The 16,363-nt window shown below is 34.9% G+C and overlaps 1 protein-coding gene across 1 annotated transcript; it reads right to left on the reverse strand.

Annotated features, from left to right (window-relative positions):
* Nucleotides 1–7,504: 7,504 nt before the first annotated feature.
* Nucleotides 7,505–15,557, reverse strand: LOC125258976 (melanin-concentrating hormone receptor 2). The gene is made up of 2 exons (XM_048176253.1): nt 14,764–15,557; nt 7,505–9,932 (listed from the first exon to the last, which is right to left on the reverse strand). Exons 1-2 carry the CDS (start codon nt 15,162–15,164, stop codon nt 9,293–9,295), a joined length of 1,041 nt encoding a protein of 346 aa, XP_048032210.1. The 5' UTR covers nt 15,165–15,557; the 3' UTR covers nt 7,505–9,292.
* Between the last annotated feature and the right edge of the window lie 806 nt (nt 15,558–16,363).

The raw sequence follows: 16,363 nt of genomic DNA on the forward strand, positions 1-16,363 counted from the left end.
TGAACTGGACCACCAAATTCGCCAACTAAACATGTCTACTGGTGAACTAGTCCTCATTCACTTTCATTATATTGAGAAGTTTGGCCAGAATATTCTACAGAATTTTGTGTTTCACAGAATAAATTATGGATATGGGTTTGGAACAACATAAGAGTGAGTAAATAATGACAGAATTTTTTTTCCCCCTTAAGAAAACATTTTATAGCAACTTAACTTAATACTGAAGGAATAAACTTTTCTCAGGCATTGGTCGAAAGGTCGTGTTCATTCATGTTTGACACAGTTCAACTCAGTGGGATTCTGGTTCTCAGCATGAATCCATCTTGTGAGAAAGGGAAAAAAACTAAAATCTTTCACTTGAGCCTTAGTGCTCTTAGCTTGAAAGTGTTCCCTTGGACTAATTTAATTTTAAAGCTGTAAAAGTTTCTTTGAAGTGTTATATCACATTATGGTGGCTTCCTGTTGAGGTGTGTGTGTGTGTGTGGCAGGGGACCTTCATGTGAGGCCTGATAATCTCTAAGATTAGTCATTCTCTCTCTTTCTTTCCCTCCATTTTTAACACAAAGCACCACCGAAAGACTTGCATGTACACATTTTACATGATACTTCCATTCTTGTTTTCCTGGTGTTTCAGTCTCATTGCAGGCATTTCATAAAGGGAGTGTTGCTGTAGCAACTGTTACCACCAATCTATTGGTGGTGAAGGACACAAAATATGAAAGTGGCTTCAAACTGGATGTTTTATTGCATTCATATTATACTATTATAGAGATATTTTTGAACCTCTATTTCCATCAGATTTGCAGTGTACAACAATATAAATGTACATGTTCTGCAAAAGGAAGATAAATGTGCAGTCATTATAATTTAATGTAAAATAACTGAAAAGCTCATTAAATGCGATCCATATGGCTCTAAGCCAAAAGATGCAAAATGGTCTGTTCCTCACATTCATATGGTTTCAGAAGACTTTATATATATTTTTTTTTCTGAAGAAAGCAAACATAAATAATAATGAAAACCAAAATATTAAATGTCATGGATGAATATTTATTGAGTAATCCACTATTTTGTGTAGAGAGGGGTTAAAAAAGAAGGAAAACTTGTAGAGGGTGAACATGACTTTAGAAAGATGGCAGCATTATTATTTTATTTTTACACAGAGATTTATATGCCAATGATGACAGTTCAATAATGGGGAAGAAAGCAGTTTTTTCCCAAGGTTTGCATACCTGTAATTCAAGAAGTATTAAAGATATCTCAATATCATTTTAGATTCTGGTTCTTAATAAACTTTTCTTTTGGTATCTTCATTTTAGGCTCTATGTCCTTCAATCCCAGAGATATGGGGATCTCAATACAATACATTTTCACTGGTCAGATGATGTCACTTCTCATACTGCTGATACTTTTTTTTTTTTTTTTCAAAAGAGGAATGTCTATAGAACAAATGATATTGAAACTAGAAATGGATCTGGTTTCCCTCTATGAAAACAATTGCATATAGAACATTTTGTCTGAGTGTCATAAATAATATCTTTTCCAGGTTTGCATACCTGTAACTAAAAAGTATTAAAGAATCTCAATATGATTTTAAATTCTGGTTCTTTGCAAACCTTTCTTTTCCTATGCCAATTTTTAGGTCCCTATATGGTTCAATCCCATAGATATTTGGATCTTAATGTGGCTCCATGTCTAAATAGTTGAATATTATCCATATTCAATGGTCAAAAAACAAATGTGGGTCCCTTTGCATAGAGCTGACACTTATTGTATTTAAAAGGGAATTTTCTGAAGAATAAATAATGTTGAAACTAGAAATGTAGCTTGTTTTGATGACATTTAATGATAACATCATTCTAAAATCATTTTTACCCTCTCTGTAATTTGGCTCCAAATCTCTGGTGAAAATTGTCATTTTCACCTCTGGTTGAGTTGACATGGTTGTTGTGCAGTCTACACGCAAGTAGATTTGGATACTCGAAACATTACCGTTGTAAGAGTCATTTGTTAAATATTTGTATTTTTGGAGCCTTTGTGTGCCGAGTCTTTTTCAGTTTTTTTTTTTTTAACCCTAAAAACTTAGCCTTGGGTAAAGTGACAATCCTCTAAAACCTACTGAATATGGCATCAAAGTGTCAATTTGGTGGTGCAGGATAAAAGTCGCTCAAGTGACATTTTCTAATGAGGGTGTTTTGCTCATTTCAAAGCATGCTGAATTTAAAAGGCATCACGAAATGTCTGTCTCTTTGGAAATGCTAGAACTCCTCAGTTCCTGTGGATAATGAGGTATATTAATGTGTTGTCTGATCTCTGATTCAGAATGCTTATCATGATAAATATTATTAGGCCAACTCTTAGCACCTGATTAAACTAGTGCTGAAGCTATTCTGATATGTCGGATAATCTGATTATCTATAAGATTTAATGGGATAAAGATACGGAGTGTCTATTTACACTAAATGCAAATAGAGTCCCTTGTTGGCAAATGCTATTTACACTAGCTCCGCCCACCAATGTCTGGTTGGGCCACTCAAGTTTTAAAAAAGAAGCATGAAATTCAGTGACTTCAGTGGTGTAGCAGTAGCAAATAAAACTTGCAGACCTGGCTTTTTAACGGAATCAACACGGGTTCGAATCCGCCTTTTGCCAAGCTCGCATTTATTTTCAATAAAACTAAAATAATACTCTAAAAGTGAAAATGAACTGCGAATGAGTGTTTAATAATATTAAAAGTGTTTATTGGAGAGGGTTAGGGGAAGATGTAGTGAGGGTTTTAATTCTCCCAATAAGGCAGCATCCATTTAATAATTTTAATAAATATAACCATTTACACCCTATGATATTATGGCATCCTGTTAATGTACAAAAATACTGCAAATAGTGCAAATAGTATCTGCCAATATAAAATATGGATAGCATCTAATTACTATTTAACCTACTCTTATTGCAAAGAACTGAAAGTTAAGAAAGAAAATAGAAAAAAAGAAAGAAAATGCTGCTATTGTCACAGTGTAATTAGAATATATTGCTATTTGCACCTAGTGCAAATAGCCGCTGCCATAAAGAAATGCATTTTGTATTCTATTTTTATTTTATTTGCAATTTTTTCTCAATTTTTGTAGGCCAAAAAGCTTTAAACTATTTAATATAAGAATACCGACTGCTGTTTTTACAGTGGATTTGCAGCCTTAGATTAAATCAACTCCCACAATTTCATATTCCATCAATTTTCTCCTTTTCCTTTTTTATTGACGTTTGTACATTGCTAATATTTTAAAGTAAGGGTTCTAATCTATAAATGATACAGCAGAGTATTACTTGAACTCTCTTTTGGCTGTGTGGCATATAAAAGCGGAACTCAGTAAGATTTGCGAAGCTCCCCCTACAGGTTCCTTCAGTGAATCACACTGTTGAAATACTCCAAGCGCAGCTCTGGACTACAATGACTACAACGCTCACCAGCGCAGTAGTTTTCCAAACAGTACAAGAAATCTTGATGGAGGTGGGACATTTTCGAAATTGTCTTATAAAGTCGTAATATATACATTGTTTTTGAATTACCGCAAAGCATTTTGTCACTCTCGCGTGAACGTGAACATGAGGCGAGATTGTGTCGGGTCGGCGCAGCTCAACTTGCAAGTGCTGTTTTTTGGCGTAGACGTGCCAGAGGGGGTTAGTGCTTGCCTCAAACACACCACTACAAGTCAATTAACCATCGTAAGGACTTAGAAAACTATTTATGAAGGTAAAAAAGTTACTTAGTTCTGCTTTAAAGGTGCTAAAGAGGATGTTTTGTTTTATACATTTTTGCAATATTACTTGAAACTGTCTTTACTAACTGATAAAAGACTATTTATTAGGTGCACTGAAAGTAATAATATTAATATACAATCATCTGTGCACGAGGTATAGGGCCTTAAAAACATCAGCCAATCGTTTAAACGCGATTGGCCCTCTGGCTTGTCAATCACTGCCGTGACGTTCCTTGTGAGAGACGAGCGCGGCTGCGCGCTCCAGTAACTTTCCACACTCCACAGGCGCCTGCATGCAATGTTTTTGTCAGGAGACAGGAGTAACAACTGCAGATTATGAGTTACCTGCGGTGAGTCCGACATAATGAATCCACTAACACGACACAGCGAATGCCGGTGGTAAACACTCGTGTTCCAATACTCGTGCACGAGTTTTGGGAGGCGTTCCCTTTGAAATGAGCTGTGAAGGAGGGGGGTTGTTCTTACGCATGCGCTCATTTCAAAAACTCACTAACAGTCTTTGGTTTCTCAGTCGACGAAAAATCCTCTCTATCACCTTTAATTTTTATCAAAATTTGATGATATTCATCACTCTATGGGACCGGAAGCATCCAGCGCTGTTTCTTTCAAAGCACATTAGTATCTAACACAAAAGAAATCAATTCCAAGCCTTAAGGAGGTGGTTAAATAAAGATTTACTGATGAATGATGAACATGCCAGAGAGAGGTCAATACATCCTCTCCCTCCAGGACATGACAACATTGCATTGAATATGACCTTGAAGTAAGTGGAGAGATGGCTTTTTTTTGTGTGTCTTTTTCTGAAACTGTGTTCTGAAACTAAAATCTTTTATTTTGTACCTTTCATGCTTTTTTTCAGTTCCCGCTGAGGTGAAGAAGCTCAGGGCTTCATGGGAATTCTTTGTTTTTTCTTTTCTTTTTTTTCCTCCAAATTTCCAAGAAATCTCTGATATCGTGTAACGGTTTTCTCATACAGAGATCTCTAAAGAATATGGAAGGCAAGAAAAATATCTTTCTTATTTGGTGATGATACCCTGTAGCATTTCTGTGGTTGGTGCAAGGACACGCAAAGAGATGCTTTGTGTGGTATTTATTTATTATTTTAATCATTCAGGGTCAGATATTTTAAACTGTTCAATGCAGGCCATTATGTATATACTCTTAATAAGTTTTTAGCCCTTTGATAAAAGGCCTTTATTCAATTTGTTTACTGTTTTGCCTGTGGAAATTGTATGAAACTAATAAACTCAGCTAACTAATTATCGCATCTGAACAGATTCGCCTTAGTCATAGAAGGAAAACAGGATGCAGATGATTTTATCCAATGCTGAAAAACTAGTCATAAATTAGTATGATATTTGCATTACATGTAGGATGATGCAGGGCTTTCGAGATTTATCAGTCAAGTGATTTATGGCTGTGAGTCTAGGGAAGGCTGAAGCAGAACATGATTGAAGTACCGCTTACATTTATAAAGACATTAAAGCATCTCAATATCATCATAATCTTATCAAAGTCTTTGTGTCTGTCCCTAAGTGAATTTGACTATAAAAGGACCACAGGCTGTATTAAATGGATGGGGGCATAGCTTAGCCTCTTGTGATTTTCAATGCATTATGTAATTATGCGTATCATTATGTGTATCTCTTTATATTATATTGTGGTGTAATTCCTAATTGCATTAGAAATCTTTATTCATTTTATAAATGGTTTGGTAAGAAATTTCCAGTTAAAATGGCACAGTGACCAGATCCATGGCCTAACAGATACTATGCAGACTCTAACATGCTGAACCATGAAGATTATGTGGGAAATGTGAGTTTGAATTCCTGATTATGACATTGAAATCCAACAAAAAACAACTAAGAACTAAGAACAGTATATATATATTATAGTAAGTCATTTGTTAAATATGTTTGAGATCAGTACATCAATGACATATTTCAGGCTGGCTACCATTAAAGGGTTAGTTCACCCAAAAAATGTACTTACTCACCCTCATGTCGTTCCACAACTGTAAGACCTTCGTTCATCTTCAGAACACAAATTAAGATATTTTTGATGAAATCTGAGAGGCATATGACTGATCCATAGACAGCAATATAATCAACACTTTCAAGGTCCAGAAAGATACATCGTTAAAACAGTCGATGTAACTGCAGTGTTCACCCTTAAATTTTAAAAATCATAATTTGTGTTCTACTGAAGAAACAAAGTCACCTACATCTTGGATGCTCTGTGGGTAAGCAGATAAACATCAAATTTTCATTTTTGGGTGAACTATCCCTTTAAATAAAGATCATGTTCCATGAAGATATGATGTAAATTTCCAACCATACAGATATCAAATATTGCTAAGGACTTCATTTGGATTTTCTCAATATTTTAATGTTTTTGCACCCTCAGATTCCAGATTTTCAAATAGTTGTATCTCAGCCAAATATTGTCCTTTCCTATAAAGCTTATTTTTTCAGCTTTCAGAAGATGTATAAATCTTATGACCCTTATAACTGGTTTTGTGCTCAAGGATGTTATTTTTATACTTTTTATGTTATGTTCTAAAATGTTAAGTAAGTTTTGTTTATGGTTTATGTCAACATGTGTTGTTGTTAAATGTTATTTAATTATGTTGCTTTATGTTGTTAATACAAAGAATAGGGCTCATGTGATGTCTTCAGAATTACTTAAGTTCTTGGAAAGTCATAAAAGTTCTGAAATGTTTGTAGTCAGATAATAGACCACATTTACAATTATCCATTTAGCAAATGCTTTTACCCAAAGCTGCTTACAATTGAGACTGGCCATTCATGAAGAAGAAAACCCTCTAGTTATTTGCATTCTGGGAAGAATTTGCTATAAAGTTTCCAGAATTTGCTATAAAGTTTCAGGCTATTTATAGGATATTTATATGTTCAACTGGGGAGATGTCTGACTTCATCCTCATGTTCACGAAACACTTTTTAGTTCATCCAGCCATCTTTATGAGGGGATTAACATCCTGGAATAGGGAAACATCATTAAGGAAGAATGTTTACAACTTATGTTGCACCTGGCACTGTAAAATGGCTGTTATGGGATTATACACAGCAATTATAGGACATAATGAGGTTTGTGAAATAGGCTGCCCATATCATTATGAATAAACCATCTAACCATGTGCAACAGTTGATGAGGCAATAGGTGTTGTGAGTTGTCTTCAGATGGATGGACTAAAAGATGAATCTACAGTCTATTACTCTTTTGTCTTCTTTCATATAGTCAAAAGTAATTACATAATAGAATGAATAGATAAATTGTGAAAAGAATCAGTACAGAAATTGTCTATGCATTGAATGTACATTAAATGTTTAATGTGGGAACACTATCAAAATGACAGATAAGAAAAAAAAATCTAAGTAAGTGATTCATATCTACTGAATTCTTCTGAAACTAATAAATGATTGTGAAACTGATGGAATTTAAATAATTTAAAATTCTCCACCATATTTTTCAAATCTCATTATATTTATTTGCAGAAATCCTTTTGTGTTCCAAGAAAGAAAGAAAAATGTACAGTTCTTAAAAAGGATTGATCACCCAAAAATGAAAATTCTGTCATCATTTACTCACCCTCAAGTTGTCCCAAACATGAGGTATGAATTTCTCTCTTCTGCCAAACACAAAAGAAGACATTTTGATGAATATGGGTAACCAAATAGTTGAGTAAATGATGACAGAATTTTCATTTTCGGGTGACTGAACTATCTGTTTAAGTGGTTCGCATTTAGTACAATGTCATGAACCCAGTAATAGTGTGATTGTTTATTTAAAAATATATACCAAAGTGATACAAGAACATGGTTTTACATTCAAATGGTCAAAGACTTTTTTTCTTTTCTTTTTTCAAGTTTATTTTGTACATTTATAGCACATACAAACAAAAGTCTTCAGGACAGTATGGACAGACAAGAAACAGGAGGCAAATGTTAAAACAGTGATCATCAAATATACAGTTTTTCTCCCTGAATAACAAATGACCTAAAATTTTGTCATCTGCCTTTTCTCTGTGACTTCCCTACTAAAAAAGGCATTTGTCAATGTACGCAATAATATATTTTATGAGAAATAATACACAGTTCTTTGTTTGTTTGCCAGGCATCATAACGTGTTGATTGAGGGTGGCAAGACTGAAATGTGACTGGTCACACATAGTTTAAGTGTCACACGTTAACAGTGAACATGACTGTTCTCACTTGGGCCGCAGGGGCTTCTTAGAAAAAAAGGAAAAACAGAACCACATCGAGAATTTCACACTGATATCATTGTGAATTCATGTAATAAAATGCTCAGAATCATCAGGGTTATTTTATGTTGTCCAGTGTTCAAAGTGAAGATTAAACAGACAGCTATACATGCATGACAGCAAGACTTCACATGAGGTCAAAGACATTTAAATGTAAGTTAGGCCAATATCTACACATGTATGAAAGTGAAATTTAAAGCAGAATGCCATATTTATGATCAATTACGCCTGTGTCTTAGAGAAGAATATTTGCTTATTTTACTCACTAATGGACTTCAGCATGATACATACCCACAAAAACACTGCTTTTATTTCATATTACAAAGACATTTTATTTGACATCTGCATACATGACAAGTCTGATGGTTCTCTCATTGTGTCTACCATTCCCCAACAATGCAAACAAAAGCCACCAATACAGTATAACAAAAAAAAAAAAAACTTTAATTGTCTTTACAGTGATAGTTTGCCCAAAAATGAAAATTCTGTGATCATTATGTGGAACACAAAAGAAAAATGTTTTTGCAGAATTGTACTGAATGCTCAATGCCGTGCATTTTCAATGAACAAGTTTACATTAAAAAAAAAAAGCACCATAATAGTATTACAAAAGTGGTCCAAATGACTTTTTGAAGTTATACTATAGCAAAATAAATCTTGTGTATGGATCATTTTGAGTCAGAATGAATAAGTATATGCAATTCACTAAACCAGTCTGAATGATTCATTCACAAACTGAACTGATCTAGTTTAACTCACTAATTCAATGACTCTACTTGTAATGGTTCACTGAATGGGAATTATGAAGATTATCAGTGATATTCACTTGAATTTCAGTTTGTTCCCATGCCTCAATCTCTATTCTTCATAAATGCTTGTAAAATTTTTTAACCTTTTTCCTTGTGTTTCACAGCACAAAATGTCATACAGAACGTGACTCGTGATGACAGAACTTTCGTTTTTGGGTGAACACAACTCATAAATTAACATTATACAACAAATAATAGATAAATTAACAGTAAACATTGAAAACATAATAATCACTTTTTTTCATATAGTCGAGTGCTGATTCACTCCTTCATGCCTCCTGAAAGTTCACTGTGACGTTTAATTTTACACTTTTCCCCTTTGAGAAACAGTCTACCATGCAATTGACACCCGTGCAGCAAGTGTTGCATTGCAGGCCTTCTTGAAGTTTTCCTCAGATAGCACGTCGGGCGAAGTTCGGCGGGCGTTAGATGACAGTGCAACGGTGACTGGTGTCCGGGCTGACGCTAGACCCTCCGTCGGTTTTGACGGTGGTCTTGGATGAGCTGATCTGGGACCGTAGCTCTTTGTGATGGCAGAGGCGATCGCGGTAGTTCTGGGCGAATATCAGCAGCATGAGGGGGTTGATGCAGCTGTGAGAGTAACTTAAGCAGATGCTGATGTTGTACGCGTACACAAAGGCGGTGGTGGGGTGATAGATGCTAAGGTTGATCACCTGGATGACATGGTAGGGAGACCAGCAGACCAGGAACAGGCCGATCACCATCAGAACTGTCTTAGTGGCCCGTTTGGCCCACACCGACTGCTTGCGTTTGACCCGCCGGATGGAGCGGAACACGTGGTACAAAGTGAGAGTGTAAAATGTACTTATTATAATCAGGGGGACAATGAAACCCAGCATGGACTGGTAGAGCGTGTACCAGTACATATCTTGTGGCCCATCCAGGTCAATCATACAGATGTCCATGTTCTTTTTGGAGATGACTTTAGCGTATATCATGACTGGGATGGTCAGAAGGAAGCTGCCCACCCACACCATAATGTTGATGACGATGGTCCACTGAATGGTTCGCTTTTCAGACGTAGGATGTACGATTGCAATGTACCTGGGGAAAAAAAATTGTTCAAAATTATTAATGTCATCCAAACTCAGAGGTTGCTTTTTTTACGGAAGAGGATTAGGGCCAAGCAATAATAAAAAAATAAAATCATCTCGAGATTAAAGTTGTTAAATTTCGAGAAAAAAGTCGAGATAAAATGTTGAGAATAAACTCATTAAATTACGAGAAAAAACTCGTTAAATTTCGAGAAAAAAGTCGAGATAAAATGTTGAGAATAAAGTCCTTAAATTACTAGTACAAATTCGTTAAATTATGAGAAAAATGTCGTTAAATTTCGAGAAAAAGTCTAGATAAAATGTTGAGAATAAAGTCATTAAATTAACGAATTTATTCTCGTAATTTAACGAATTTGTTCTCGTAATTTAACGACTTTTTTCTTGTAATTTAATGAGTTTATTCTCAACATTTTATCTCGACTTTTTTCTTGAAATTTAATGAGTTTGCTCTGGTAATTTAACAACTTTTTTCTCGTAATTTAATTACTTTATTCTCAACATTTTATCGACTTTTTCCTCGAAATTTAACGTCATTTTTCTCATAATTTAATGAATTTGTTCTCGTAATTTAACGACTTTTTTCTCGTAATTTAATGACTTTATTCTCAACATTTTATCTCGACTTTTTTTCTCGAAATTTAACGAGTTTTTTTCTTGTAATTTAATGAGTTTATTCTCAACATTTTATCTCGACCTTTTTCTCGAAATTTAACGAGTTTTTTCTCGTAATTTAACAACTTTAATCTCGAGATGGTTTTATTTTTTTATTATTGCTTGGCCCTAATCCTCTTCCGTACTTTTTTCATAACTCATGAGACTTTTTTTTTTTTTGTTATTTTGGTGAAATACAAATAAAAACAGTTTGAATGAGACTTTATAGCTTTTATGGTAGCTCAGATAATTTGGCCTTGAATTTTTTATTTATTTTTTCTTTGCAGACAATGGTATCTGGGCAAATCTTAGATGTCTTCTATGTACTCTATAGAGTAAGTGTGTTTGATTATTATGATCTTTTTGTCCAGGGAAAAGCTGGAGACTTTAGCAAGAGTAATTTGATCTCCATTTGATCTCACTTTTTAGGAGAAACAACTGAGATATTAAAGGGTTAGTTCACCCTAAAATTAAATTTCTGTCTTTAAGTACTCACCCTCATGCCATAACATACCATACCATTAAGACCTTTGTTCATCTTCGTAACACAAATTAAGATATTTTGATGAAATCCGAGGGTTTCTGAAGCACACATAAGCAACAACGCCATTGCACCTTTTGAGGTCCAGAAAGGTAGTGAAGAGATCATTAAAAACTACAGTGGTTCAACCTTAATGTTTTGAAGTGACGAGAATACTTTTTGTGCACAAAAACAAAAATAACGACCTAATTTGACAATTTGAACTGTTGTCATACACAGTTGATGTAGTGAACGCAGTTCAGCGCTTCTGTGTTTATGTCCAAACGCCAGCTCATTATTGGCTGATGCTGATCATGCGACCAATAATGAGTCGGCATTCTAGTGTAGAACACGGAAGCGCTGAACTGCATTCACTACGCCAACTGTGTATGACAACAGTTCAAATTGTTAAATAAAGTTGTTATTTTTGTTTTGTTTTTGTGCACAATAAGTATTCTCGTTGCTTCATAACATTAATGTTGAACCACTGTAGTCACGTTAACTATTTTAATGATGTCTTTGCTACCTTTCTGGACCTCAAAAGAAGCAATGACATTGCTGCCTGTGTGTGCTTCAGAAACCCTCGGATTTCATCAAAAATATCTTAATTTGTGTTCCGAAGATGAACGAAGGTCTTACGGGTTTGGGACGACATGAGGGTGAGTACTTAAAGACAGAAATTTCATTTTTGGGTGAACTAACCCTTTAAAGAAATTGAATTTCTTTCATGTGTGACTCCATCAGTAAATTCACTTTTTTTTTCAGGAGTAAACTGCTATAAAATGCTCAAGTGCAGGGCTATTATTATACAACACAGAGATCTTGAAACTATAGGCCTATCATATAAAGAACTTTGTGTTTGAATAATCCGAAGCTTTCACTATAGATGATTCAGTAAAGAATCTGAGTTCTTGTTTTGTCCAAATTTTAAAACTACTAACTGCATCCATCCATTTCCCTGGTGGATTCCAGTGCATATAGTCTACATTTCAATAACACATTATTAAATAATATTGTTACATAAACATGTAAATTAAATTATACATATAATGTAGCTTAATTTTTGGCATGTACACTACCAACTTTCAAAACTTTTGGGTTGGTAAGAGTTTTTGAAAGATATCCGATATATTCATCAAGGCTGCATATTAAATAAAAAATGAAGTAAAACTGTAATATTGTGAGATACAGTTTAAAATAATCATTTTCCATTTTTAATATTTTTCAGCAGCCAATTTCAGTGTCACATGATCCATCAGAAATCATTCTAATTATGCTGATTTGGTGCTCAAGGTAATTTTTCTTATTACCAATGTTGAAAACAGTTAATGTTTTTGTGGAAATCATGATACTTTTTTCAGAATTATTTGATTATTTAAAACAGACATATTTTGTAACATTTTAAATGTCACTTTTGATCAGTTTAATACATTCTTGCTTGAAAAAAAAGAGTATTAATCTGCCACAGCTGTCTTTGTCTTACTCACTGGGGGTACAAGTCATTTTTTTAAGGCAGCTTTGTAGCAATATGTAGCTGACTTGTCTTGACTCTCGGAAAGCAAACCGGTCACATGCTACTAGAGCAGCAAAACAGCACAGCAAGTGACAGATTTCTAAGAAATGCATTTGCTCTGTTTGTATCCTAAAATCAGATAAAAGCTTGAGTACAAAATCAACAGATGTGTACTTTTCTCGAGTACAGTCCAAACACATCAGCTTCATTTTTCATCAAGTATAACAGCTCTCTTACTCTAGTCAGACAATATTTGTTTTTCCCCCTTGCAATTCCTTATAAAAGAAAAAGAATGTGTCTGGCTCCATGTATAATGTATTGCTCACAGTAGTAGCAGTGCTGCTCTTTAAACAGAATTTGGGATTATATTGCTTTGCAAAACATAATGAAAATGTGCAGCTAAGATACTTTATCTAAGTATCTCCAAGCATGTGACCAGTAAAAACCCTTTGGGAAAACAGCAACGGCACTATATGAAAAAGTGTTATAGAGGAGCTTTATCATCTAATCATGCAGAGGCTTTCTGGGGGGTTCATATGTCTTTGACACTCACAACTAAGCAAAAACTCTCCTCTGCACTTTATATTTTATGAGGACCTTTTGTATGTTGTGAGATATTGTGTGCTAAAGTGCTTTTCTGTGCCATAAATATAGGCTAAGTAAGAGGGTTTTTCAAAGTCACACACTGTTTATTGCTGAAGTATACAGTCTTGCAGACTTAAGATACAAAAATGATGGATGCAGTTTGCTTAAAAAGTGGATCACACCCTTGAGAGTTGCATTGATTTCTTTTTCTTTTTTTTTCCTTTTGCATACATTCAGTTGATTAACAGTGACGAAGAGCAGGGCTGTAATTTCATATAATTTGGTGAAAATGCTCTATGCTCTGTAATTAGAGTTGTAATTAGAGAATTCTATCCTTTTGACCTCTAAGATGAAAGAAACCTGTCAAGAACACGTCCAGGTCAGAAGTCACAGAAGGAAATTATTAAATTATATTTTACAAAAAAACGAAGCCTATTATTTCACACACAATGCAAAACATTACATTTTCAGTTTTTATAATAACTGCAAATCAAACGAAAAATTAAAGATATCTATTAAAAACTATTGTATTAAAATAATGAGAAATAGTTGAGTTCATAGTGGTACAGGGATGACTAATCCGCCAGTGGTTCCCTCAAGATTTTCCTATTGGTTTTTATAATTAAGTGTTTCAATTTATGAGTAATATAAGGTCTGTGGTAAATATAAGTTCATGATACTTGGATGTTTTGTTCTACAACGTTAAAGAGTTAGTTCACCCAAAAATGAAAATTATGTCATTTATTACTCACCCTCATGTCCTTCTACAACCGTATGACCTTCATTCATCTTCTGAACACAAATTACGGTATTTTTGATTAAATCCGATGGCTCAGCGAGTCCTCTATTGCCAGTAATGTAACTGAACCTCTCAAGATCCAGAAAGGTACTCAAAACATATTTAAAACATTCATGTGAGTTCAGTGGTTCTACCTTAATATTATAATGCGACGGGAATACTTTTTGTGCGCCAAAAAAAACAACAACAACAAAAAAAACACGACTTTTCATCAATATCTAGTGATGGCCGATTTCAAAACACTGCTTCATGAAGCTTCGAAGCTTTACGAAACTTTTGTTTCGAATCAGTGGTTCGGAGCGCCAAAGTCACGTGATCTCAGCACTTTGATACGCGAAACAACTGATTCGAAACAAAAGATTCGTAAAGCAGTGTTTTGAAATCGGCCATCACTAGATATTGTTGAAAAGCCGTTATTTAAAAAAAAATAAAATAAAATTTGGCGCACAAAAAGTACATTATTTTAATTTTTGAGTGAACTAACCCTTTAATTACACACCTCAAACGTTTTTATCTAGTTAGGCCTACTTATTACTAGACATAGCCTACGTTTGTTGTTGTTGTCGTTTTTTTTTTTTAATATTCCTGTTTTCAGTATGGTTGTGTATAATTTATGTAGAACAACACGTTCAAGTATCGTCAGGCCAACTTTGCAAGAGAGGTTAACAAAGTGTGACCAGCAGTAACAGGCTACTGCATTACGATCACTGCATAAATATTCTGGTATTCTCCCAAATGCATGCAACTCTCACCTGTCAATGCAGAGCACAGTCACTATCCCCACTGTTGTAAACTGGTTACTGACGTCCACCACCACCACAGCTTTGCACATGAAGTGCCCAAACACCCACTGTCTGTCCCTGACCAGCTGATGGATGTTGAACGGCATCACCAGCAAGAACAGCAGGTCTGCAATGGCCAGATTGAGAACGTAAACATCAGAGACCATTTTCTTCTTGCATGATGCCACAGCGTAGATGACCAAACTATTGGCCAGAACTCCAACTGAACAAAGAATGCCGTAGATAGTGGGGAATATGTGCATGAAAGACGCGATGTCAATGATGCTGTACGACGGGTCGGTTCGGTTCACACACGAAAAGTTGGACGAATTTGCAAATTCGGAATCGCAAAAAATTCCCGAGGTGTTCATCTTACAAAACTTTTTGCTTTAAAAAGAATAAATAAATATGAAAATGTGTAGTCTTAGTCTGGTCTGCACACGATTACGCAAGTTTTTACGCAGCGTCCTACTTCATATTCAAACAGTTTAAAGTTGTAAAAAGTCTCCCTCGGGTGTCAGTTGTCGTCCCGTTTTCATCTGCTTTGTTTTTCATTCAGTTCGCCGATGCCTCAGTATCTTGAGATATTGTTTTAGTACATATAAGTGCCCAAAAGCAGGAGCTTCTGTGCGTATTGTGCGCGTCTGTCTCTGCCAGTAGCTCTTTGAAGAGATGCGCGTGTCTCCACCCTTTTAGAGCCCTCTCTCCAAGCTCACCCATCACACTCAATATAGAAAATTATTTGATGACTCTTTTATGCACAGTCCTTAACAGCAAGAGCAAACTCCAGAGTCACAATCAATTTCTTTATACGCTATGTGAACCTGTTGCATGCACGTCTTATTAGACCTGTTATATATTGGCAGATGCTTTTATTTTAAGTTACTTTACCTATACATTTTATAATTTCATGACTAGGTGCTGCAAGCACCATGCTCTACTGTTTAAGACACTAATGGATGTTATTATATTCAGATAAGCTGGGCATTATCACTGTTCATTGTGTTGGGTAGATTAATTGTTAAATTGATTTTTCTGCCTAGCCCTTCTATTGATTATGTTCTTGTAACAGGTAAAGTACATATTCATTTGTGCACACTTTAAAACTAAAGTCTTATCTCCCCAACACACATCCTTAATCAAATATCGGCACCACTGCATTCCTGTAAAAACAGGCACTCCATCATCTTGTCTAGATTTTTTAAGGGAACACTTTTCAGGAAAGAACAGAGCATGTCTTTTGAAGATTAGAAACTTCTCCAATGATTAAAAAAAAGTAACTTAAGGTGCTCATCCTCTACCAGCACTGTGATAAAACAGAAAGGATATTGATGAGAAAAGTTTATACCAAAAAACTTTATTGTATACATTTATTGATTTTTATCCACACAGTGCTACAAATGAGATGTGTAATTGTGCGTGCAAAAGAGCAATGTAGCAGTCCAGTTTAGAGATGGTCTGAGTGGGTATATTGAATGCGTATTCGCAATATTATAATTATATACGCTTTTTTGGTATATTTACAATTTTTAAATATATTTTAAAGAAGTCTGTTATGCTCATCAAGGCT

Source organism: Megalobrama amblycephala, linkage group LG23 (genome assembly GCF_018812025.1).
Source record: "Megalobrama amblycephala isolate DHTTF-2021 linkage group LG23, ASM1881202v1, whole genome shotgun sequence".
NCBI classification, from domain to species: domain Eukaryota; kingdom Metazoa; phylum Chordata; class Actinopteri; order Cypriniformes; family Xenocyprididae; genus Megalobrama; species Megalobrama amblycephala.